Consider the following 27,066-nt stretch of genomic DNA (forward strand, 5'->3'; position numbering starts at 1 on the left):
ATCAGAGAAGTAGTTGGTGAACCAGGCGAGGCAATCATTAGAGAAACCAAGGCTGTCGAGTCTGCCAATGAGGATGTGGTGATTGACAGAGTCAAAAGCCTTGGCCAGGTCAATGAATACGGCTGCACAGTATTGTTTCCCATCGATGGCGGTTACGATATCGTTTATGACCTTGAGCGTGGCTGAGGTGCACCCATGACCAGCTCTGAAACCAGATTGCATAGCGGAGAAGGTGTGGTGTGATTCGAAATGGTCGGTAATCTGTTTGTTGACTTGGCTTTCGAAGACCTTAGAAAGGCAGGGTAGGATAGATATAGGTCTGTAGCAGTTAGGGTCAAGGGTGTCCCCCCCTTTGAAGAGGGGGATAACCGCAGCTGCTTTCCAATCTTTGGGGATCTCAGACGACACGAAAGAGAGGTTGAAGAGGCTAGTAATAGGGGTGGCAACAATTTCAGCAGATAGTTTTAGAAAGAAAGGGTCCAGATTATCTAGCCCGGCTGATTTGTAAGGGTCCAGATTTTGCAGCTCATTAAGAACATCAGCTGACTGTATTTGGGAGAAAGAGAAATGGGGAAGGCTTGGGCGAGTAGCAGAGGGGAGGGCAGTGCTGTTGTCCGGGGTAGGGGTAGCCAGGTGGAAAGCATGGCCAGCCGTAGAAAAATGCTTATTGAAATTCTCAATTATAGTGGATTTGTCGGTGGTGACAGTGTTTCCTATCTTCAGAGCGGTTGGAAGCTGGGAGGAGGTGTTCTTATTCTCCATGGACTTTACGGTGTCCCAGAACTTTTTTGAATTTGTGTTGCAGGAAGCAAATTTCTGCTTGAAAAAGCTAGCCTTGGCTGTTCTAACTGCCTGTGTATATTGGTTTCTGGCTTCCCTGAAAAGTTGCATATCACGGGGGCTGTTCGATGCTAATGCAGAACGCCATAGGATGTTTTTCTGATGGTTAAGGGCAGTCAGGTCAGGAGAGAACCAAGGGCTATATCTGTTCCTGGTTCTAAATTTCTTGAATGGGGCATGCTTATTCAAGATGGTGAGGAAGGCATTTTAAAAAAATGACCAGGCATCCTCTACTGACGGGATGAGATCAATATCCTTCCAGGATATCCCGGCCAGGTCGATTAGGAAGGCCTGCTCGCTGAAGTGTTTCAGGGAGCGTTTGACAGTGATGAGTGGAGGTCGTTTGACCGCTGACCCATTACGGATGCAGGCAATGAGGCAGTGATCGCTGAGATCTTGGTTGAAAACAGCAGAGGTGTATTTGGAGGGCAAGTTTGTTAGGATGATAACTATGAGGGTACCCGTGTTTACGGAATTGGGGTGGTACCTGGTAGGTTCATTGATAATTTGTGTGAGATTGAGGGCATCAAGCTTAGATTGTAGGGTGGCTGGGGTGTTGAGCATGTTCAAATTTAGGTCGCCTAGCAGCACGAGCTCTGAAGATAGATGGGGGGCAATCAGTTCACATATAGTGTCCAGAGCACAGCTGGGGGCAGAGGGTGGTCTATAGCAGGCGGCAACGGTGAGAGACTTGTTTTTGGAGAGGTGGATTTTTAAAAGTAGAAGTTCAAATTGTTTGGGAACAGACCTGGATAGTATAACAGAACTCTGCAGGCAGTCTTTGCAGTAGATTGCAACACCGCCCCCTTTGGCCGTTCTATCTTGTCTGAAAATATTGTAATTGGGGATAAAAATGTCTGAATTTTTGGTGGTCTTTCTAAGCCAGGATTCAGACACGGCTAAAACATCCGGGTTGGTAGAGTGTGCTAAAGCAGTGAACAAAACAAACTTAGGGAGGAGGCTTCTAATGTTAACATGCATGAAGCCAAGGCTATTACGGTTACAGAAGTCATCAAAAGAGAGCGCCTGGGGAATAGGAGTGGAGCCAGGTACTGCAGGGCCTGGATTCACCTCTACATCACCAGAGGAACAGAGGAGAAGTAGGATAATGGTACGGCTAAAAGCTATGAGAATTGGTCGCCTAGAGCTACTAGAGCAGAGAGTAAAAGGAAGTTTCTGGGGGCGATAAAATAGTTTAAAGGAATAATGTACAGACAAAGGTATGGTAGGATGTGAATACAGTGGAGGTAAACCTAGGTATTGAGTGATGATGAGAGAGATCTTGTCTCTAGAAACATCATTGAAACCAGGTGATGTCACCGCATATGTGGGTGGAGGAACTGAGAGGTTGGATATGGTATAGAGAGCAGGGCTAGAATCTCTACAGTGAAATAAGCCAATAAACACTAACCAGAACAGCAATGGACAAGGCATATTTACATTAAGGAGAGGCATGCTTAATCGAGTGATCAGTAAGGGTCCAGTGAGTAGAGGTTGGTTGGGGTCGTGGCGATCCAGACAGCTGGCCGGGTATATGGCTATCGGTAGCAGCATAGGATGGAGGTCTGTTTGTAGATACCTCGTGCGTTTCCGTCGGTAGGTTCCGTGTAGTGGGGTTTTGTTCAGATAGCAGCCGATAGGACAGGACAACGATTAGCGGGCCTCAGGTGAGCGTTCAGGTAACGTCGGGACGGATTTGCCGGTTGGATAAATCCCTCGGGCAGATAACGTCGGCAGTCAGTCGTGAAGGCCCGGTGGGGTTCCGTATCTGCAGCAGCAACAAAAGAAACGGGTCCGGATGGTGATGGAACTCCTCAGCTGGCTAGCTCCAGCATGATTTGAGTTTGCTCCGGGGTCGACGTAAGCCAATAGTCACACGGTATGCAGCTAGCTAGCTGCGAAATCAAGGTGCAAGTGTCCAGAGCCTGCGGTTGGAATCCGGGGAAACTGAGAGAAAAAAAGTCCCGGAATGCTCCGGTCCGAGTCGCGTTGCACAAAAGTGCCGGTAGATTATCGAGCTAAAGGAATAGCTGATGACCGCAAAACGTGGGCAGCTGAAACACCAACGCTAGCTAGCAAACCGGCTAATTTCGGGGCAGCTACAGATTAGCTTCTGGCTAGCTATCGGAGTAGCTTCTGGTTAGCTTTCAGGCTAGCTTCTGAATTAGCCCCTGGCTATCTTCCACGATGGATTTTCAGATTGAGGTAAATAATACTTATTGTAATTGGTGAAGCGGGTTGCAGGAAAGCTTTTGCAGGAAAGCTTTTGTAGTTGAGTTCTTGGATAATAAAATAAATAAAAGATATGTGAAGAAAAGGTGTAAATATATATATATACAGGACACGACAAGACAATACGGAAAAGACGTCTGAACTGCTAAGCCACCTTGGAGTCATTTGTGTGTGTGTGTGTGTGTGTGTGTGTGTGTGTGTGTGTGTGTGTGTGTGTGTGTGTGTGTGTGTGTGTGTGTGTCTGGGATTACCCTTTAAGGTTGAGGGCAGCTCTAATCCCATCCCAGGATTATTACTGAGACACAGACACATGAGAGGGACCTGGTCTAACCGCTCTTTATATAAACCCCACCCCCACAGGACTAACCCTGATCACACTATAAACCTCTGAAAGCTGGAGGATGGAGAACTATAGCTTTCACAAAACAGGCTCACACAGAGCATTGTGAGCATCATTCATACAGGTACATCCTCTCACCCACCAAATGCTTCCCTGTCCTCGAAGACACAAACACAGGTAAGGGGAAGTTTACAGTGTAAACCTCTCATGTTTTGCTAGCATAGACTGGAATATGTTCCGGGATTCCTCCGATGGCATTGAAGAGTACACCACATCAGTCATTGGCTTCATCAATAAGTGCATCGATGACGTCGTCCCCACAGTGACCGTACGTACATACCCCAACCAGAAGCCATGGATTACAGGCAGCATCCACACTGAGCTAAAGGCTAGAGTTGCCGCTTTCAAGGAGCGGGACTCTAACCCGGAAGCTTATACGAAGTCCTGCTATGCCCTCCGACGAACCATCGTACAGGCTAAGCATCAATACAGGACTAACATCGAATCGTACTACACCAGCTTTGACCCTCGTCCGATGTGGCAGGGCTTGCAAACCATTACAGACTACAAAAGGGAAGCACAGCCGAGAGCTGTCCAGTGACACAAGCCTACCAGACGAGCTAAACTACTTCTATGCTCGCTTCGAGGCAAATAACAATGAAAAGTGCATGAGAGCACCAGCTGTTCCGGAAGACTGTGTGATTACTCTCTCCATAGCTGATGTAAGACCTTTAAACAGGTCAACATTCACAAGGGCGCAGGGCCAGACGGATTACCAGGACGTGTACTGCGAGCATGCGCTGACCAACTGGCAAGTGTCTTCACTGACATTTTCAACCTCTCCCTGTCCAAGTCTGTAACACCAACATGTTTTAAGCAGACCACTATAGTGCCTGTGCCCAAGAACACTAAGGTAACCGTCCTAAATGACTACCAACCCGTAGCACTCAGTTCTGTAGCCGTGAAGTGCTTTGAAAGGCTGGTCACGGCTCACATCAACACCAAACCGCCCCGGCATATCCACAGAGTATGCAATCTCTATTGCACTCCACACTGCCCTTTCCCACCTGGACAAAAGGAACACCTATGTGAGAATGCTATTCATTGACTACAGCTCAGCGTTCAACACCATAGTGCCCTCAAAGCTCATCAATAAGCTAAGGACCCTGGGACTAAACACCTCCCTCTGCAACTGGATCCTGGACTTCCTGACGGGCCGCCCCCAGGTGGTAAGGGTAGGTAACAACACATCCGCCACACTGATCCTCAACACGGGGGCCCCTCAGGGGTGCGTGCTCAGTCCCCTCCTGTACTCCCTTCTCACTCATGACTGCATGGCCAGGCACGACTCCAACACCATCATTAAGTTAGCTGATGACACAACAGTGGTAGGCCTGATCACTGACAACGATGAGAGAGCCTATAGGGAGGAGGTCAGAGACCTGACCATGTGGTGCAAGGACAACAACCTCTCCCTCAACGTGATCAAGACAAATGAGATGATTGTGGACTACAGGAAAAGGAGGACCGAGCACGCCCCCATTCTCATCAGCGGGGCTGTAGTGGAGCAGGTTGAGAGCTTCGAATTCCTTGGCGTCCACATCACCAACAAACTAACATGGTCCAAGCACACCAAGACAGTCGTGAAGAGGGCATGACATAACCTACTCCCCCTCAGGGGACTGAGAAGATTTGGCATGGGTCCTCAGATCTTCAAAAGGTTCTACAGCTGACTGGTTGCATCACTGCCTGGTATGGCAACTGCTCGGGCCTCCGACCATTCGGCACTACAGAGGGTAGTGCGAACGGCCCAGTACATCACTGGGGCCAAGCTTCCTGCCATCCAGGACCTCTATACCAGGCCTTAAAAATTGTCAAAGACTCTAGCCACCCTAGTCATAGACTATTCTCTCTGCTATCGCACGGCAAGCGGTACCGGAGCGCCAAGTCTAGGTCCAAGACGCTTCTAAACAGCTTATACCCCCAAGCCATAAGACTCCTGAACATCTAGTCAAATGGCTACCCAGACTATTTGCATCCCCCGCACCTCTTTACACCACTGCTACTCTGTTGTCATCTATGCATAGTCACTTTAATAACTCTACCTACATGTACATACTACCTCAACTGACCGGTGCCCCCGCACATGACTCTGTATCGGTACCCCCCCGTATATAGTCTCGCTATAGTTATTTTCCTGCTGCTCTTTAATTACTTGTTACTTTTATCTCTTATTCTCTGTAAAATTTTTTAACTGCATTTTTGGTTAGGGGCTCGTAAGTAAGAATTTCACTGTAAGGTCTACACCTGTTGTATTCGGCGCATGTGACTAATACAATTTGATTTGATTTTGCTCCACCTGCGTTTGTCAATTTGACAAAATTCTATTCTTCTCTTCTGTACCTACTGTTGTATCATTTCATTATGAGCTCCCTTACAGACTGCTGTTTCATGCCTCTGTCTGTCAACACTGCGCTGGATCACAAAACAGTATGACGTCTCCATCAGTATGAGTTGAGTCATCTCCATCGTAGGCGTACTGTAGTGTACATACGTACACATTCCATTCAGAATCCAGAAAATGGGCTGTGGACAGCTGCCAAATACCAGCAAGAATTCTTGCAAACCCTAAACAACGCCCACATACCCTCTCTGAACTCAGCAGGCAGCACGCTCACAACTGTCCCTTCAATGTCCCTCTCTTCCTCTTGCCTCTGTTTATGCGTCTGCTCTGTCTTTAACCAGCCATATTGCTAGTTTCTGGACAAACTAACACAACTGAATAGAATAGACCCCTGTGCTGCTGTTCAGTGAACCACTGGGTCTTTGATCGTAGGTCAGATCACGAATCACATGCAATCTGAGGGAAAGGAATTCCATCCTGTAAATCGGAGTGGGAATTCCATCCTGTAAATCGGAGTGGGAATTCCATCCTGTAAATCGGAGTGGGAATTCCATCCTGTAAATCGGAGTGGGAATTCCATCCTGTAAATCTGAGTGGGAATTCCATCCTGTAAATCTGAATGGGAATTCCATCCTGTAAATCTGAGTGGGAATTCCATCCTGTAAATCTGAGTGGGAATTCCATCCTGTAAATCTGAGTGGGAATTCCATCCTGTAAATCTGAGTGGGAATTCCATCCTGTAAATCTGAGTGGGAATTCCATCCTGTAAATCTGAATGAGAATTCCATCCTGTAAATCTGAGTGGTTTCACACTCCACAGTGGTTTACAGTTTCTCCATCGTTATTTATTTGATGAACCTGGTAACTGCACCTCTATATCAACTAGTCAATACTGCCCAGGTAATTAGTCAATAGCCCTGGATCATACTGCCCTTTATTCACACCACTGACAGCCTATTGATCCTCAGTGGCATGGGCACCCGCAAACCAACCACGCCAACCTGTGGTTGGTAACCTCCTGTTCCCACACCTCCAGTGAACCTGCTGCATGCCAGTACATTTCTCTCACTGCCTACACTCCGCCCTCAGCCAGGCTCTGAGAATGTACCAAGCAAGCCATGCGCCAGGCTGGCTGTTTCACAGAAACAAGAAATCCCAGCAGTTCTCAGAACTCTAAGAGGCTGAAAGACATGGAGAAAGACTTGGCTAGAGATGAAATTCAGAGTCTGCTGTAACAGTGGGTGATCTGTGTTGCCTCAGAGCAGGTGTTCTGTCTCGTGATCTGACATGGTATGCAGTGCTCCGAGGTGAGAGAGAGAACGCTATACAGAACCCTGCCCAGCACATACACCTGCACAGCAGATGTTCCTAGCAGTACTCACACTCTGCCTACTTTCCTCATCCCATTCTCTCTCGCTCCTCTAGCTCTACTATCCTAATATACACTACATGACCAAAAGTATGTGGATTCGGCTATTTCAGCCACACCCTGTGCTGACAGGTGTATAAATCGAGCACATAGTCATGCAAGCACAATGCCAAGCGTCGGCTGGAGTGGTGCAAAGTTCGCCGCCTGGCAGTCCGACGGAGGAATCTGGGTTTGGTGGATGCCAGGAGAATGCTACCTGCACCAATGCATTGTGCCAACTGTAAAGTTTGGAGGAGGAATAATGGTTCGGGTTAAGCCCCTTATTTCCAGTGAAGGGAAATCTTAACACTACAGCATACAATGACATTCTAGATGATTCTGTGCTTCCAGCTCTGTGGCAAAAGTTTGAAAGTTTGGGGAAGGTCCTTTTCCTGTTTCATCATGACAATGCCCCCATGCACAGAGCGAGGTCCATACAGAAATGGTTTGTCAAGATCAGTGTGGAAGAACTTGACTGGTCTGCACATACCCTGACCTCAACCCCATCGAACACCTTTGGAATGAATTGGAATGCCGACTGCGAGCCAGGTCTAATCGCCCAACATCAGTGCCCGACCTCACTAATGCTCTTGTGGCTGAATGGAAGCAGGTCCCCGCAGCAATGTTCCAACATCAGGTGGAAAGCCTTCCCAGAAGAGTGGAGGCTGTTAGAGCAGCAAAGGGGGGACCAACACCAAATTGATGCCCATTATTTTGGAATGAGATGTTAGACGAGAAGGTGTCCACATACACTACATGATCAAAAGTATCTTCCTCCTTTAGTCCACCTATATTTAAATCTCCATAACTATTCATATTTGATTTCACTCTGTCACTAACGACAGTTATTATCCTTGTTTATTTAAATGTATTTTTGATGTATTTAAACAGGAAAATCCCATTGAGACCAAGGCCTCTTTTACATGGGAGCCCTGCACACAATCATACAATTCAAAATATTTACAATTCCTATGGGGGGGGGGGGGGTAGTACAATATTTACAAGCAGTTAAAAAAAATGTACTTACAAAACACATTTATGAAAAACAATCACATTCCTCATTAAAAAATAATCTATTGCCCATAATAAAGCGTACACTTTTAGAAAAAAATATGCCATCTAGAACCTAAAATGGTTCTTCGGCTGTCCCCATGGGAGATTCCTTTTTGGTTCCAGGTAGAACCCTTTTTGGCTTCAGGTAGAACCTTTTTTGGTTTCATGTAGAACACTTTCCACAAAGTGGAAACTACCTGGAACCAAAAAGGGTTCTAACTGGAACCAAAAAGGGTTATTCTATGAGGACAGCCGAAGAACCCTTCTGGAACCCTTTTTTCTAGAGTGTAGTGTGCTATGAGAAAGTGTGTCCAATGGCTTCAATACAGTGGCAGCTGCATGGCGATATCACCACAGTCTTAAGCCAGAATGTATGCCGAGCGAATGATTTGTTTTCTGCTATTTAACTCAGGCATGCCCTATTCCTATAAAGGAAGCCCATTTTAATTCTTAACTAATGTTAACTCATTAACATGTTTTTTGAAAGATAGATTTTAGTCAATCCAGATACCCACATATTTATAAGCGAGGACACGATCAATGTGGGCACCGTGCAATGTACATAAATCATAAGATACATTTGTAAGCATTTGCATTAAGCGTGCAAAGACAGCAGGATTGTGGGGGCATAAATTCACTGTCTCCCTCCCAGTCCTATACATAACACAAATGCGCACACACACACACACACACACACACACACACACACACACACTGAGTTGCTCCTCGGGGTATTGAGCAGCTGGTGCAGCCTCAGTTGAGCGTGTGCTGGGTGAACACAAGGGAATCTCTCTGACTATGCTAAAAACAGCAGCACAGCCAATGGGCTTTGCACCAGCATGCCAACCCACAATAACACCACTAAAACACTACCTAAAGCACTCCTGCATGACTACATCGGAGCACGGTTTGAATTTGCATATTGTTTTGAATGTAGTAGCAGTGTGTGTTTGTGTTTGTGCATGAGTGCGGGTAAGGGAGATGGGGGGGTTGACTTTTAATGTTAGCTAGAGGAGATATTACTGGAGGCGTCTTCAGGGCCCTCTCTGGAGAGTAAGGAGAGAAGAGAAAACCCTTTCTTCCCTCTTTTCCCTTTGTGTTTCTCTATCTCCCTTTTCCCTCCCTCCTCTCAGCCTTTCTTTCAATGTGAATTAGCCGATTAAACCCCAGCTTATAAAGCAGTTTGCTGAAATAAATCTTCAATGAAGTAGATTGAGCAACCACAAAAAATATCTTATTTTCACTAATCTATGCTTCTCGGACTGCCAGCTATAGCCCAGCTAATTCCCCAGACCTTTGCTACTGGCCTCTTGTGACTGTACCGAGAGATTGTGGAGGGACGTGGTAGCTAGCTAGTAGAGAACGGCAAGGATGGGCTAGTGGACTCACTGGGCTGACAGATACCATAGGTGTTTTGTGCTGGGATTATGTACGGGTGAGGATGGAAGCGAGCGTTGGATCCCTTCTGTATGGAATCCCATTAGCCAGCCTCTCAATGGCCACTCTGTGAGATGAGCTCATGCTAAAAGCCCCATCAATCTCATCAGTGTTTCGGTGAACCAGCAGCACTCTGTGACATTAATGCCCCATAGAGGGGCAGTGGAGAAGGGAGGATCTGATCAGAGACTTTAAAATGGCTCCACCAGCACAATGTGTCCATCATGCCAGTAATGTGTCAATGGACCAAAGCTCTGTCATATAGCAGCCTCTGGGGGAGGTTAGATAAGAGTCAATCTCTGGACAGCAGCTTATTGGGCCTTCAATAGCCAGATGGGCCAGTTGTGCTGGTCAGAGTGGTTGACCAGTTTCCTAGGCGTGGTCCTAGACTAGTATCACCACTACCTACGGTCTGTTAGTATCACTACAACCTTTACATTAAGCTGACAACAGACAGGGACTCCACCCCCATGTTGACTCTCACCATCTGATATGATTGCCCATAGTCCTCTGAGGTTATTATTCAAATATGTCATGTGTCTGTACTGTATGGCAAGGATGAATAGTCTCTCTGTAAAGATGGTCTCTCCAGAGATGAAAGGGAGATGAGAAATAGAATACAAAGAGAGAAAAGCAAGCAAGTTGAGCGAAATGTGGTTGACTGAATAACGACCGTGTAAAGCAGTTCAAGTGAATGAAGAGCACTGCTCTAATGATTTGCTACTTATTTGCTCTCACAACAAAACTTGTGAGCGAAAAAGCCATTACTGTGGAAGAATTACATTCCTTCCATGGAGAAGATGAAGCTGTAATCAGGTAGCGCCAGGCCCTGCACGGGTATGTCTGTAACAGCGATAAGCCCTCTCTGGAAATGTGCATTTCTGTTCCCCTCAAAACATGGTTTTATCAAATAGATCCTTTGAGAAAGCTATGCTAGAGAAAGGGAGGGAGAGAGAGAACGAGAGAGAGAGAATGAGAGAAATGAGAGTGAAAGAAGAGAAAAAGAGAGGGAGAGAGCTGAGATTGAGGACCAGGGGCTAATCTGCCTTCTTATTCTCCTTTAAATAGAAATACAGGCATAACTCATGAAGATTTCACTAGCCGCATAGTATAATCTTAAAAAGAAGAAAAAACACTAGCACATGCAGTAGTATTGCAGAGGGGTACCAAATAAAATGAAACTAAATGAAACTGCATTTTGATGAGGGAACAAACATATTTCCTGTTACCATACGGTTAGTAAGTGGAACTATAGCCAGACATTTAGCCCGTTGAAAGGCTGACAGGTGTTCAGCTATTCAGGACACTAAAGAGCATCCCCCATGAGAACAGGAAGTAGCTATGTTGTCAGTCGGTGGCAGCAGAACAGAAAAACTCCTGCTGAGTGAACAAATAGAGCTCAAAGATTCTGATTGCTTTTGTCTCCTGAGCCATTCAAATTAATGATCAGAGTTTGTCTGTAAAGCAAGGAGGCTTTTTCCAGCTAATGAGTAATTAGCAGGTGTGCTGGATCTCCTGGAGCATAGGGATGATGGCTTCCTGTTTATACACAGATAAACATTCACTGTGTAAGCTATGGCTTTGTTATTCAACTAGGCCTTTCTTCCACATATATACTGCAGATGCTGTAGATGAGAACAGGTAGCAAACACTGAGATGGATTGGAAAAATATATCCCTATAGCAGTCTCTTTCTCTCATGCTCATTCTATTTCTGTTTCCATTTCTCACTTTTCATCTCCATCTTTGGGTTTCTCTCTTGAAGCCTTCTTCTAGGACCACAGGGCCGACTAGATCTCATTAGCTACATTCCTCGCTCCCCTGGTCTGTGCTGAACGTAAGGCTCCCTCTGAGCTTCCCTCCCCCAGCCGCCAACCCTCAAAGCCGTACCTCTCAGTGCACCTCACAAATGGCATTTCAATTGCTCTTCCTGAAATGTACTATTCTAGAATGCCACTAAGCATCCACGTCATCTTTGTCCATCCAGTGTTATTGCTCCTAACCACACCCGTGTTGAACTCATCTCAGGCCCCAGCAGGGAGGTTTCTGTGCTCCCCACAATGACAGGCAGAGCAGGGCCCTGGCCCTGGTGCTGAAGCAGCAGGAATCACTCCCACAGAGAGCCATGGACAGAGAGGCAAAGCTGCACAGCCTATCTCTCTTCTGACGGACACATAGCACACTAAACCATGAGAGCTTCAGCGACCACACAGAGGGGGGTTGAACTACAGGGCACTACAGGGAATCTCCTCTCTACCCACAGCAGAGCACATACCAAAGACGGTTAACTAGAATATCCATCTATACCCACTGGCCTGTATAACATTGTGAGCCTGATGGATAATTATATAAAGTGGTAATTGAGTCATGGATTCTATCCTGTAGCAATCACAAAGCAGCTGGACTTGGCTAATAAAGAAGGATAATAATGAGAATTTCATTAAGCTCTTTTTTTTTGTTACAAAATAAAGCAGAGCTGATTATGGAACAGGATGGTCCTCTAAAACTGGGAACAATAGGAGCCATTGTAACGGCGTTCCTCTCTCTCTTCATAAGAAGAGGTGGAGTAGTGATCGAGCCAAGGCGCAGCGGGTTGTGAATACATGATTATTTATTAAATAAACAAAACAGACAAAGACGAAAACGAACTATACTTGATATAACTAACAAAATAACAAAACGATGTAGACAGACCTGAACAAACGAACTTACAAATACACGAAGCACGCTGACACAGGAACAGACTACATAAACGCACGAACAAACCGAAACATTCCCGTATGGTGTAACATCGACACAGACACAGGAGACACTCACCCACAAACAAACAGTGAGCACACCCTACCTAAATATGACTCTTAATTAGAGGAGAACGCAAAACACCTGCCTCTAATTAAGAGCCATACCAGGCAACCAAAACCAACATAGAAACAGATAACATAGACTGCCCACCCAAAACACATGCCCTGACCTAAACACATACAAAAACAACATAAAACAGGTCAGGACCGTTACAGCCATTCTCCAGATTAACATTTCCAAATGAATTATGCAAACAAACAAAACAATAAAACAACATCACATAGAAAGATTGGAATATAAACAATAGGGGAGCAACTTTTAAGAGCATTAATGGGGGATTTCCAGAATGCAGAATTGGTTTTGATCAAACTCACTGACCGTGATGGGGCATTAGGAATGGAGGGGTATAGATGGCGATAAAGAGCTAGAAACAGAGCATGGTGGGGAAGAGAGGGGAGCATCTGAGGTATAGCGTGTTTCGGGGCAGGCTGGGTGAGATAAGAGTGAGGAGTCAGCCCCAGGCCCAACTCTAGCCCCAACTGCATCCTCAGCCCCAGCCCCAGCTCCATCCCTAGCTTCAGCCCCAGCTCCAGCTTCATCCCCAGCTCCAGCTTCATCCTCAGCTCCAGCTTCATCCCCAGCTCTAGCCCCAGCTTCCTCCCCAACTGCAGCCCCAGCTCCATCCCTAGCTTCAGCCCCAGCTCCAGCTTCAGCCCCAGCTCCAGCTTCATCCCCAGCTCCAGCTTCATCCCCAGCTCCAGCTTCATCCCCAGCTCCAGCTTCATCCCCAGCTCCAGCCCCAGCTCCCTCCCCAACTGCATTCCCAGCACCAGCAGCAGCTCCATCCCCAGCTCTAGTCCCAGCTCCAGCTTCATCCCCAGCTCCAGCTCCAGCTCCAGCTCCAGCCCCAACTCCCTCCCCAACTGCAGCCCCAGCTCCAGCCCCAGCCCCAGCTCCAGCCTTAGCCCCAGCTCCATCTCCTCTCAGCACAGCACTCCGCCTTTGCATTCCTGAGGGCTGGCCTAGCACCAGACAGCCCCACCCACTGATGCAGGCCAGACTGGCAACAATGAGCAGAGCCCCAGACACTCATCCACTCACAATACAAACAACAACGTCATCACCATTGCCACACTGACTGACTCTCATACTTCCATCATCAGTCACAGTAAAAAATGCAGCTATCAACAGCAGAACCCTTTCTGCTAACAATTAGACTACTTTATAAGACATAACACAGTATTTAATCATGAACACACACTACACACTGTACTACGCTATAATTTTCTGCCATGTTTGACAACTGATTTAAAGACACATCAACAGCGCCGATAACAAACAAGCATCAACAGTAGCACTGGCAAATAACTCACTTCAACACAACAGTCAACAGTCATTGGAACAAAAACACAGTGACTCCAATTGCAATAAGGTCAACATCCATAGCAGAGAGCTTTAACCAACAATGTAAGCTAACAATGAGATTTCCCCTATAAATAACTCTCCTCTCCCACCCCACCCCATCCCTCTCTCCCTTCCCTTCCCTTCCTCCCCTCCCATTTCTCTCTCCATGCCACAGCCTCACCTCTCTTCTGGATGATGATCCTGAGTAGTGGATTGGCTGAGGACAGGGCCTTGTAGAAGTTGTCATCATTGTTGATTGGCAGCAGGTCACCATAGATGTCCGCATATCCCAGCAGCACCTCCACACCGGGGATGCGGTGAACAGTCTGCAGCAGTTGGTAGAACTCCTGAAAGCCACCGGTGCCGCTCTTCTTCAGAGCGAAACGTCTGTACTCCGCCTCAAACTAGAACACAAAGGTCAGAGAAGATTATGTCATGAAACCAACAAAGCAAACTCATAAGGATTGGTGCAGCAACAAACCCCAGACAATTGATCCAGACTCCAATAAAAGCCTCGGCCATGACATTGCCCTTCACTAAACTATTTAAAATTCCCCTCTATTGCTTTTCATGAATGCATTCTGGTCCTCATAACATAACATAACCTAGGTATTCATTTGACTAGACACAGAACTAAACCTATAAACATAGTCCAGTATGTAACAACTAGGACCATGTTCTGAGATGTCTCACTAGGTGCGACGCGGTGGAGTGTGGGTCATTGTGAGGTAGCTGTGTAGCACAGATACATAAAGATCATTTAGGGGACAACACAAGCTGTGAGATATGCTTGTCTGTCTGGAGCTGCTGCCCTACAAGGCCAGTGAATTTATCTCTGAGGTGCGTATCACATGGAAACACACACAGAAGGTTGTGTCACTCCTCTCACATAATGTGCTATCCCATCCTTGTCTGGGGCCACAGACTTCCTCAATCACAAAGACAGGGAGACAGATAGAAAACAGATTGGCAGACAGACAGATTACAGAGGGAAGGAAAAACAGGCAGGCAAGCAGAAAGAGGAGGGGAAAACAGAGCTAGACAGTCTGGAGTGGACTGAAGAGTACTGGATGGGGTACCACCAGTTTAAGTTCATTGGGTGTTTTCATAATAGCATGATTGACTGGTTTGTGTGTCCAACCGTATTTACAGACTGAAACAAATAATGAGTACTTTATGAGTGATTGTAGGTCCTCACAGAAAATGAGTGGTCCAGGGACTAATCCCCTTTTCCTCTCACCACTCTACCTCTGGGGTTTACTATTGAAGAATAATAATATATTGCATGCTTTACTGGACAGAAAGGGTGACTGATTATGCCATTTCCACCCATTCACCTATAACACAGCTTCTGAGCTTCAGTCTATTTCACAAAGATCAGAGCAGAGCTGCAGGGGAAATCACCATATTTATAATGACCATCAGAGATACAATGCACACTCTCATCTCAACTCTCAACAAATCATCTCTGTTTGCTCTTTATCTCCCCTCCTCTGATGGTGGTATCTATGGGGACATGGAGTTCTCATTTTGTAACAATATCAAGGAATGCACTCTGGAGAACGAAGTCAAGCATTATAGCTTCAATTCCTTAGTTCTCTTCATACTTGAATGAGCCATTTGGGTGGATAGAGTAAACTCTGTTCGGGCTGGATGGCTTCTATCAATTATGATTAAATCAACTCTGCCTAAATATCACCTTCATTCCAAGTAATCAAGTGAAAGAGTATTTGAGTGTGAGAATATGGAAGGTGACGGTAAATGTGTAAGAAAACAAATCAATGAGTGAGTGAGTGCTGGACAAGTTAGTGTAGAAGATTCTACTGTATTCCCAACCATCCTGGGGCTCCAATGAGCAAAACATCTTTGCTGAGTCAAGAAAGTCCGTACTAGTTCGCCGAAGCCAGCCCTCTGGAGAACCGTGTAAAAGGCTGTAGAACAGGGGAGCTAACGATGGGCCTATTTGTCTTCAAACCATTTTAAGATGCAGTGCTGCAGCTGAGGCACATCATTGAAATACTAACAGAATTAGAAAGAATCCACTGTCAACAAGTTGTTAAAAATCACTGCTGAGGAGAGCCAGACAGACAGTGAGGCAGTTAGTTGCACATTACACATTACACTGCAGAGATATTACCTGTATAGATTTCCATATTAGAGTTTAACACCACAATCAGTAGCATATTGTTTGAATTTGATAAACACACATGAACTGTGCGTTCAGACTAGAGGTCGAACCGATTATGATTTTTCACCGCCGATATCGATTATTGGAGGGCCAAAAAAAGATACAGATTAATCGACCGATTATTATATATATATTTGTAATAATGACAATTACAACAATACTGAATAAACACTTATTTTAACTTAATATAATACATCAATAAAATCAATTTAGTCTCAAATAAATAATGAAACATGTTCAATTTGGTTTAAATAATGCAAAAACAAAGTGTTGGAGAAGAAAGTAAAAGTGCAATATGTGCCATGTAAAAAAGCTAACGTTTAAGTTCCTTGCTCAGAACATATGAAAGCTGGTGGTTCCTTTTAACATGAGTCTTCAATATTCCCAGGTAAGAAGTTTTAGGTTGTAGTTATTATAGGACTATTTCTCTCTATACCATTTGTATTTCATATACCTTTGACTATTGGATGTTCTAATAGGTACTTTAGTATTGTGAGCCTTATCTCCGGAGTTGATAGGCTTGAAGTCATAAACAGCGCAATGCTTGAAGCACAGAGAAGAGCTGCTGGCAAATGCAGAAAAGTGCTGTTTGAATGAATGCTTACGAGCCTGCTGCTGCCTACCACCGCTCAGTCAGACTGCTCTATCAAATCATAGACTTAATTATAATATAATAACACACAGGAATACGAGCCTTAGGTCATTAATATGGTCAAATCCAGAAACTATCATTTCGAAAACAAAACATTTATTCTTTCAGTGAAATACGGAACCGTCACGTATTTCATCTAACGGATGGCATCCCTAAGTCTAAATATTGCTGTTACATTGCACAACCATCAATGTTATGTCATAATTATGTACAATTCTGGCAAATTAATTACGGTCTTTGTTAGGAAGAAATGGTCTTCACACAGTTCGCAACGAGCCAGGCGGCCCAAACTGCTGCATATACCCTGACTCTGCTTGCACAGAACGCAAAAGAAGTGACACAATTTCCCTAGTTAAAAGAAATTCATGTTAGCAGGCAATATTAACTAAATATGCAGGTTTAAACATATATACTTGTGTATTGATTTTAAGAAAGGCATTGATGTTTATGGTTAGGTACACATTGATGCAATGACAGTGCTTTTTTCGCGAATGCGCTTGTTAAAGCACCCGTTTGGCGAAGTAGGCTGTGATTCAATGATAAATTAACAGGCACCGCATCGATTATATGCAACGCAGGACAAGCTAGATAAACTAGTAATAACATCAACCATGTGTAGTTAATGAGTGATTATGTTAAGATTGATTGTTTTTATAAGATAAATTGAATGCTTGGTCCTCCTTTCCTGTAGTTCACCTTACCTTGGCTCCTTGCTGCACTTGCATAACAGGTAGTCAGCCTGCCACGCAGTCTCCTCGTGGAGTGCAATGTAGTCGGCCATAATCGGTGTCCAAAAATGCAGATTACTGATTGTTATGAAAACTTGAAATCGGCCCTAATTAAATCAAATGTTATTTGTCACATGCGCCGAATACAACAGGTGGTGAGCGAAATGCTTACTTACAAGCCTTTAACCAACAATGTAGTTTTAAGAAAAATAAGTGTTCAGTAAAAAATAGATAAGTCAATTTTTTAAATAAAATAACTAATAATTAAAGAGCAGCAGTAAAAAAATAGTAGCGAGGCTATATACAGGGGGTACTGGTACAGAGTCAACGTGTGGGGGCACAGGTTAGTCGAGGTAATTGATGTAAAACGTACATGTAGGTAGAGTTAAAGTGACTATAAATAGATAATAAACAGAGACTAGCAGCAGCGTAAAAGGGGGGGGGGGGGGGAACAATGCAAAAGGTCAGGGTAGCCATTTGATTAGCTGATCAGGAGTCTTATGGCTTGGGGGTAGAAGCTGTTAAGAAGCCTTTTGGACCTCGACTTGGTGCTCCGATACCGCTTGCCATGCAGTAGCAGAGAGAACAGTCTATGACTAGGGTTGCTGGAGTCTTTGACAATTTTTAGGGCCTTTCTCTGACACCGCTTAGTATAGAGGTCCTGGATGGCAGAAAGCTTGACCCCAGTGATGTACAGGGCCGTACGCACTACCCTCTGTACTGCCTTGCGGTCGGAGGCCGAGCAATTGCCGTACCAGGCAGTGATACAACCAGTCAGGATGCTCTCGATGGTGCAGCTGTAAAACCTTTTTGAGGATCTGAGGACACATGCCAAATATTTTCAGTCTCCTGAGCGGGAATAGGCTTTGTCATGCCCTCTTCATGACTGTCTTGGTGTGATTGGACCATCATAGTTTGTTGGTGATGTGGACACCAAGGAACTTGAAGCTCTCAACCTGCTCCACTACAGCCCCGTAGATGAGAATGGGGGCGTGCTCGGTCCTCCTTTCCTGTAGTCCACAATCATCTCCTTTGTCGGTGATCAGGCTTACCATTGTTGTGTCATCGGCAAACTTAATGATGGTGTTGGAGTCGTGCCTGGCCAAGTAGTCATGAGTGAACAGGGAGTACAGGAGGGGACTGAGCACGCACCCCTGAGGGGCCCCTGGGTTGAGGATCAGCATAACGGATGTGTTGTTACCTACCCTTACCACCTGGGGTCAGCCCGTCAGGAAGTCCATGATCCAGTTGCAGAAGGAGGTGTTTAGTCCCAGGGTCCTTAGCTTAGAAGGCACTATGGTGTTGACTGCTGAGCTGTAGTCAATGAATAGCATTCTCACATAGGTGTTCCTTTTGTCCAGGTGGGAAAGGGCAGTGTGTAGTGCAATAGAGATTACATCATCTGTGGGGCGGTATGCAAATTTGGGTGGGTCAAGGGTGTCTGGGATAATGGTGTTGATGTGAGCCATGACCAGCCTTTCAAAGCACTTCATGGCTACAGACGTGAGGGCTACAGGTCGGTAGTCATTTAGGCAGGTTACCTTAGTGTTCTTGGGCACAAGGTCTTACTCACATCGGCTATGGAGAGCGTGATCACACAGTCATCCAAAACAGCTGATGCTCTAATGCATGCTTCAGTGTTGCTTGCCTCGAAGCGAGCATAGAAGTCATTCAGCTTGTCTGGTAGGCTCTTGTCACTGGGCAGCTTGTGGCTGTGCTTCCCTTTGTAGTCTGTAATAGTTTGCAAGCCCTGCCACATCCGACGAGCGTCGGAGCCGATGTAGTACGATTCAAACTTAGTCCTGTATTGACACTTTGCCTGTTTGATCGTTCCCCGGAAGGCATAGCAGGATTTCTTATAAGCTTCCGGGTTAGAGTCCCGCTCCTTGAAAGCGGCAGCTCTACCCTTTGTGGATGTTGCCTGTAATCCATGGCTTCTGGTTGGGGTATGTACGTACAGTCACTGTGGGGACAACATCATTGATGCACTTATTGATGAAGACAATGACTGATGTGGTGTACTCCTCAATGCTATCAGAAGAATCCCGGAACATATTCCAGTCTGTGCTAGCAAAACAGTCCTGTAGCTTAGCGTAAAATAAAAATAAAAATAAATAAAAAATAAATAAATCTGCGTCATTTGACCACTTCTTTATTGGCCGAGTCACTGGTGCTTCCTGCTTTAGTTTTTGCTTGTAAGCAGGAATCAGGAGGATAGAATTATGGTCAGATTTGCAAAATGGAGGGTGAGGGAGAGCTTTGTACGTGTCTCTGTGTGTGGAGTAAAGGTGGTCTAGAGTTTTTTTCCCTCTGGTTGCACATTTAACATTCTGGTAGAAATTAGGTAAAATGGATTTAAGTAACCATGCATTAAAGTCCCTGGCCACTATGAGCACCGCCTCTGGATGAGCGTTTTCCTGTTTGCTTATGGCCAGATACAGCTCATTGAGTGCGGTCTTAGTGCCAGCACCGGTTTGTGGTGGTAAATAGACAGCTACGAAGAATATAGATGAAAGCTCTCTTGGTAAATAGTGTGGTCTACAGCTTATCATGACATACTCTACCTCAGGTGAGCAAAACCTCGAGACTTCCTTAATATTAGATTTTGTGCACCAGCTGTTGTTTAAAAATATACACAGACCGCCATCCCTTATTTTACCAGAGACGGCTGTTCTATCTTGCTGATGCAGGGTAAAACACTGCCAGCTGTATGTTATTCATGTCGTCGTTCAGCCACGACTCGGTGAAACATAAGATATTACAGTTTTTAATGTTCCGTTGGTAGGATATACGTGATCGTAGTTCTTCTATGTTGTTATCCAATGATTGTACGTTGGCTAATAAGACTGATGGTAAAGGCAGATTACCCACTCGCCGTTGGATCCTTACAAGGCACCCCAACCTATGTCACTGATATCTCCGTCTTTTTCTCCAGCGAAGGACGGAGATGAGGGCCTTGACGGGTGTCTGAAGTAAATCCTTTTCGTCCGACTCGTTAAATAAAAAATCTTCTTCCAGTACGAGGTGAGTAATAGCTGTACTGATATCTAGAAGCTCTTTTCGGTTATAAGAGACAGTGGCAGAAACATTATGTACAAAATAAGTTACAGAATACATGAAAAAACACACACAATAGCACAATTGGTTAGGAGACCGTGAAACAGCAGCCATCTCCACCGCCGCCATTGTATAGGATCTGAGTCGTGAACAACAATAGTACATTTGAAAAAGTGATTATCAGAGGTATGAACCCTATTTTTCTTTACATAAACTCAGTTACCAATTTTGCTTTGTCTGAGAAAGAACTGCATGGAGGCATGAGGTTTTACTTTTCACACTAGCTCATTCTTGTCTTGAAATGAGAACATGCAGTCTAAAGGAAAACTACAACCACTATTGAATTTGAGCTCTTGTGACAGCTATAATTAGATATTATTTCGCAACAACTTTATTCCTATTGAATTCCTAACTCTTTGAGTACTCTTTATCTTCGGGGGATCCATGGAGCCATTGCAAGTTGTACATTTGCAAAAACATGTGTTGCCAGGACAGACAATGTGTGAAAGAAGTATTGTCCTCACTAATATTTTAATAATAAAGGACACCTTAATCAATATATCAGAGTATAATTGACAGAAGGTCAATTGGTTTTATGGTGATACACTGATGAAGATGAGAATGATGATGATAAATGATAATAAATATATAATTTAGTATCTTCAATGTTTTTTTACAGTTAGGCTATGGTATTGTATTGGCTACTATGGCCTATGGTCTATTAAATTATGGGCAATTCTTAAACATTGGGGTTCCCGAGTGGCGCAGCGGTCTAAGACACTGCATCTCAGTGCTAGAGGCATCATTACAGACCCTGGTTTGATTCCAGGCTGTATCATAACCGGCCGTGATTGGGAGTCCCATAGGGCAGAGCACAATTGGCTATCTGGGGTTGGCTGTCATTGTAAATACGAATTTGTTCTTAACTGACTTGCCTAGTTAAATCATTTATGCCAAATGGTTTGTAGGTTTCATGCATAGCCTAATTAACTAGCCAGGCCCTATATTCTAATTAACCACGTACAGTTACGCTCAATTCTGCACCAGAGCAGCGCGCTACAATGCATAACAGAAATGACAGAGCAGAGAGCGACTATGTAAACTGTCATAGCCTCCTAGCCTGCTACACATGGATAGCTTGCGAACTGTCATAGCCTCCTAGCGTGATAGGGTTTCTTTCCACTAGTTACCAAAGCCACAAAGTAAAAATTGGTTATATCGTAAAAATGTATGAAAACAAAAATGATCTTTTTAGTCTTAATTTAAGTTTAGGATTAGGTATACGATTAGGTATAAGATTGTCAGTGTGGTTAATGTTAATGTTAGGGTTAGGTTTAAAATCAGATTTTAAGTAGATACATATTAGAAATAGGCGGGGTTTATGACTTTGTGACTGTGGTAACTAATGACGACCCCATGGATAGAGACAGACACGCTCGCGCCCGGAACGTCGTGGTGACAAGCATAAATCAAGGACACGAACATCAGTGTTTCGCGCTCGGATATGATTAGTTTGGGGGGGATTCAAGAGCGCCGTTGTGACATGTAGTGACATACGGACAATCCCATTTGTAGTCTACATCTTGATTTTGTTAGCCCTGTGTACCGCGCGTGCCTGATACGGTAGCCTACCAACCAATAAACCGCGGTCTACCGGTTCGTTCCACGGTAACCGCATTATGAATGTGAAATGAATTAGCCAGCCACTTACTTTGCTTTTGACCTCGACCACATTGTTCGTGTTTTTCAATGGGGTCCTCTGATGCCTTGACATGTTTGCGCGTTGAACGCCGGCGGATTGAACCATCCACAGGCTTTCCCCGAAACAGGTTTGAGTAGATAGTCAGTCACTTCGTTGTAAACTAATTTGCCCGCAGCAACATGGGGCTAGATAGACGCACAGGTACAGTCCTTGAACAGTCCTGGTGCTGTAATAGGAATCAGATCTGTATCTGTTCTCCTCACGATGGGCAGAGCTACACCACTGCCTCGATAACAATGACGTCAGCTAGACACGGCGCTTGAAGGCGGGGATGGGGTCGTGCGTGGTGTCAGATGAAATGTTTCAGTTGGTGTTGCCCTGGAGACCAGGAAGCAGAGCAGGTGAGACAAGGCCAAAGATGGAGGATAAATTAAGATAGTCAGCGAAGCGACAGGATTTACTCGGCCCAAAATCTGTCCATGAGATAAGCCCTTTTTTTGTATGGTCTATGAGAGAGTGAAGTTACGTGAAGCTTATTTGATCGAAAGAAGTTTCTTAATGTTTTTTAGGCTGTTACAAATGTACGTATAAAAGTTGATGAACGTGGTATTTCCAGGCAACTTTAAGAAAAACAAAATATACTGCTTTCAAGTAGGATTTATGGTATTTTGCCTGTAGAAAAAATGGCAATGTTAATATGACCCTACAAACAGGCCCATTTTTTTTACCACATTCTTGCCTGCATACACATTTTATGTGCATGCATGCCGAGGAAAAGTGTTGGTAGTGGTGTGCAGATGTGGGTGGGCATCTATTTTAATCAATCAATTGAGAATATACCCCATCAATAAGTAATCCATTATTCATTTGTTGAGGCAGGTAATACAATTGTTCAAAATAATAGAATAGCATACTTTTGGTTTAATTAGGCATATGTTATGGGCTGTACAGCCATGACTGCACCATCCAAATGAAATCAATAGTTTGTTATTTTGTTCATTAACAAGACACATCTACCCGATCACAGTCAAAACACATATTTTATTTTAAAAAAGTGATATTTTGAAACAGCCCAATCTCATGCTTTTCTTTATGCATGTTTCATCTCTTTTGTACCCTCAATCCACTTAGTTAGGGAGCATTAACAGGGTCTTACCTTCATCATGACCTTGTGTAATCATTATCACTCTGTGTATCTCTGACAAAGGAACATGGTTTTGGTATGGCATGGACCCTACTAAGTTATGTAAGTGCCTCAAAAGCTTTCCAGATTAGGATACTAAGGATTAGATTGTTCATTTTCTGTTGTTAAATTCACCAACAAGATGTTTGTGATCTAACCTTCTCTGTTTCACCCCTGTATTTTGTACCATCTTTCTCTTAATTCACAGTTCAACCTGTTCAGACTGGGACAATGACAACATCCTGACTAACAGCTAAAACCTAACCAGATCTCTAGAAGCAAATGTATTTAGTGTGGAGCTCCCTCCCGGGGCCCCACAGTGTCTCAGATGATGGAGAGAGCTGGAATGCAGGAATGTGGAGAGATAATCCTGCAACCTCAGTGGATACTGCTCAACGCCTGCCAGTGCTTTGATCTTCACACCGCTGCCAAGGGGGACAAGCAATTTCCTGAGCTCTTCTCAGAGGAAGGTTCCTGTAAATGCATGTTCCATGTCAGCACGCAGGTATCCAAGGAGCCTACCCACATGAACACAAATATATATAATATGGTTAATGCTGCTGATAAACAGATTCTGCTCATAAAACTCCTCCATCACCCAAGAGGAAAGGATGCATGTCAAAGAAACCCTATACATTTGCAGTTTCACCTCTGTAGCCACACCCTTGAGAGAGTCACAGGACAACTTCCCTCAGAATTTCCACTAGTTGTTGCCTAAGAATGTAAGCTACTGTATGTGAGTCAGCCATGTCAGGTTTCTGAGCAGTAATGTTGATAAGATATATAATGCTCCCACCCCTGACTCCCTGTCCTTCTGGCGACTGCCCTGGAAAAACATTCTCATTTATCAGGAATGTAATTCACTCTATAGTGACTGAAAATACTACTAAGATAAGGTTTTCTCTGTGAAATTTTAAATTAACTGGTATCCTGAAATGCAATATTCTAAAACAAAGTGATGTATTTGTCTGACGTCTCTAATTTGGGGAAACTACAGTAAACTACTGGGCAAATATTAGAGCGTTTCGAGTAGCATATGTCTATTGGAAGCACAAGCACGGAAGTCTAAAGCCCTGTGATAGCTGATAGATAGACAGGTACAGGTGACGACGTTCAAGTGATGTTTCCTCTTTGAGATGCCTCTATTCATATCCTGCTACCAAATAGACAATGGGGGGTGGTTTTCAGTCTCATGTTTGTTATTCCTGTTGCAGTATTCAATAGCTGCCACTCGCCCACTGTTGTGTCTATTGTAAAGTGGCTGTTCCACTGGATGTCATAAGGTGAATGCACCAATTTGTAAGTCGCTCTGGATAAGAGCGTCTGCTAAATGACTTAAATGTAAATGTAAATGTTGTGGTACTTACTACCTTTCCACGACCACCTCTTTGGTTATTCACCTTTTCACGTCCTCTTCGAAGATAACATTTATAAATTAGATGAAGTTACTTAATTACCAACAGGTCTCCTCCACACCTTTTCTCAGATAAGATTTTATAGGGGGAAAAAATATGCTGTACCCTTACTGTAACTTATCTGAGCATACTATCACCACCACCACTACCTGAGCAATAATACATATTCAAACTTGTACCAATAGTACTGAAGACTTGCCTGGGTTAAAGAATTTAAGAGAGACACCAATGATAGTGCAGCAGATGTTTAAATGATTCATGAGATAGAACTGGCAGCCTTTTTTTCATTGAATGAAAGAGTATTTTTAGTACTGTAAATATACATAGGCAAGCCATCCCCCAGTAAACACAACACAGTGTACCCAAGGTGGAGGATGCAGGTGGAACCTGCAGTGCTCTAAATCCTGAAGAAAGTCATGTGGAATGCTGTAGAAGATTCCTGGGGTGGTTGAGTAATGTTGTCAGACCAGCCTGTCTGCTCTGGGCCATGCATACCCTCAGTTCTATGACTCCCACACCTCAGCAGGTTACCAGGCACGACCCACTGGCTCAGAGCTGCCTGGCTACTTACCCAGCATTCCTCTGGCTTTAGTCAAAGGATTCCGGCATGGTGCAGGGCAAGTTGCTGTAGATGTCCCACACGTCTTACTGGAGGATTCAAACATTTCTGAGTCAAGCATCAAAACAAAAAGAGACTTAACTCTGTGAGGAATGTTTCACTGTGATGGGGGACTCTAATATACTTTGAAGGAGACACTTGTGCAGAGACAGTAGTGAGAGAACCACTCAATGTTGGCCTACAATCAGCCATGTGCATTCATAGCCCTAAGGAGAAATACAAGCTTGTTTGTACACATTCTTTCTTGTAATGTGTTTTTGTCTGGTTGAAATGCCAAGCATGACGCATCATATATAAGCTTGTTTAGCTGTTTGTGTCCCTTGAAGATAAAAAGTACTTAGCTTATTTGAATCTTTTGTTTTATCTATTTACTCATCCATAAATCCATAACTTTTCAGTGTGATTAATCATGACTGTGAGGATTCAAGATTGATTGACATAACTTAAATATATTGGACTCTGGTGAAAACAAGTATTATTCTTGAGATTTGAGTACTGTAACTGGAATGTGAAAGATCACCATGTTCACCTGACTGAAACGCATGCTCTTTATTCTCCAGTTGAGAGGAGATACTGTTTGTGTGTGTTCGCGCATGCATAGTGTATTTGTTTTTACAATGGCCTTGTGTTTCAATGAAGTCGTGAAAGTTCCTTATCTGATATCAGCACATACCATACCTTTCAGAGAGACAGAGAGATTGTGAAAGGAAAAAGCATCCATTTATGTCTTGTAGATATCATTTATCTGTCTTCTCACCAATTCTATTCATCAGTTGTCATGCTTCCCATAGTTCTGCTATTTTTAATGTCCCAAAGCCACTGGTCAAAATAAATGCAATTCCAGATCCATTTATATATGTCTCTATGTTAATTTTATTATCAGGTGATTGAAGATCAAAATAGTCCATCACATTTCCTATCCACCACATATCCAATGTGTTTTGGGCAATTTTCTGTTGCAAGTGGTCTCACAGCATACCATTGCTCTGAACTATGGGTCACTCATGCCACCTTGTGGACATAATGCATTATCTCCCTTTGGTGAAGTATATATTTTTTCTTTCCACAACTAGGGTCTTCTGTGTGGTCCACTGCTTAAATTGATGAGTAAATTAGCAGAATGTAGTTCCATCTTCTCCCACTGCCGGCCACTGGGCTTTCTCTCACTACCATATTTGGTAGGGAGTGGAAACGCCAACCAGATGCTTCACATTTGTGACCCGATTCAGGAAACTAGGCGTATGTCGCAAGTCACGACTTCACAGGAGAGCTGTTTGATCGTAAAAAAATATTTTTTATCAAAATGCATTTTTGGCAGAAATACCTTCTTGAACATGTGAACTTTCATGTGCCTTAATAACAAACTTGTATGCCATCTGTAAATATGAATACAGTTGTTAAATTGCGAGCCCTGTTAGTTAAGCCACAGAAAAAGTCAGCAACCTTCCCACTAGCCATGACTGGCTGAGATAATGAGTGGGCTGGACATGCCGAGAGAGGAGTTCGGATTGGTCTGCCATAGAAGCTTTTCAGTCTGTGTTGGTAATCCTGTCGAACGCATTTAAAAAAATATATATTGGGTAGTGGAGCTGCATAAGTGTGG

General features: G+C 44.2%; 1 protein-coding gene and 1 long non-coding RNA gene across 2 annotated transcripts in view; one reads left to right on the forward strand and one right to left on the reverse strand.

The window, feature by feature from the left end:
• LOC129867095 (partitioning defective 6 homolog alpha-like) overlaps positions 1–22,358 on the reverse strand; it is a 45,434-nt gene extending 23,076 nt beyond the window's left edge. The window contains exons 1-2 of the mRNA XM_055940263.1: positions 22,256–22,358; positions 14,101–14,323 (exon numbers count right to left, since the gene is read on the reverse strand). Of these exons, the coding sequence (XP_055796238.1) occupies positions 14,101–14,323; positions 22,256–22,351 (319 nt within the window). The 5' untranslated portion in view covers positions 22,352–22,358. The remainder of the gene's footprint in view (positions 1–14,100; positions 14,324–22,255) is intronic.
• Positions 22,359–22,537: 179 nt separating this feature from the next.
• LOC129867097 (uncharacterized) lies at positions 22,538–26,316 on the forward strand. The gene is made up of 2 exons (XR_008761578.1): positions 22,538–22,647; positions 23,638–26,316. It is a non-coding gene; the product is annotated as an uncharacterized LOC129867097 (long non-coding RNA).
• The last annotated feature ends 750 nt before the right edge of the window (positions 26,317–27,066 follow it).

The sequence above is a fragment of the Salvelinus fontinalis genome, chromosome 12, assembly GCF_029448725.1.
Source record: "Salvelinus fontinalis isolate EN_2023a chromosome 12, ASM2944872v1, whole genome shotgun sequence".
Lineage (NCBI taxonomy): Eukaryota > Metazoa > Chordata > Actinopteri > Salmoniformes > Salmonidae > Salvelinus > Salvelinus fontinalis.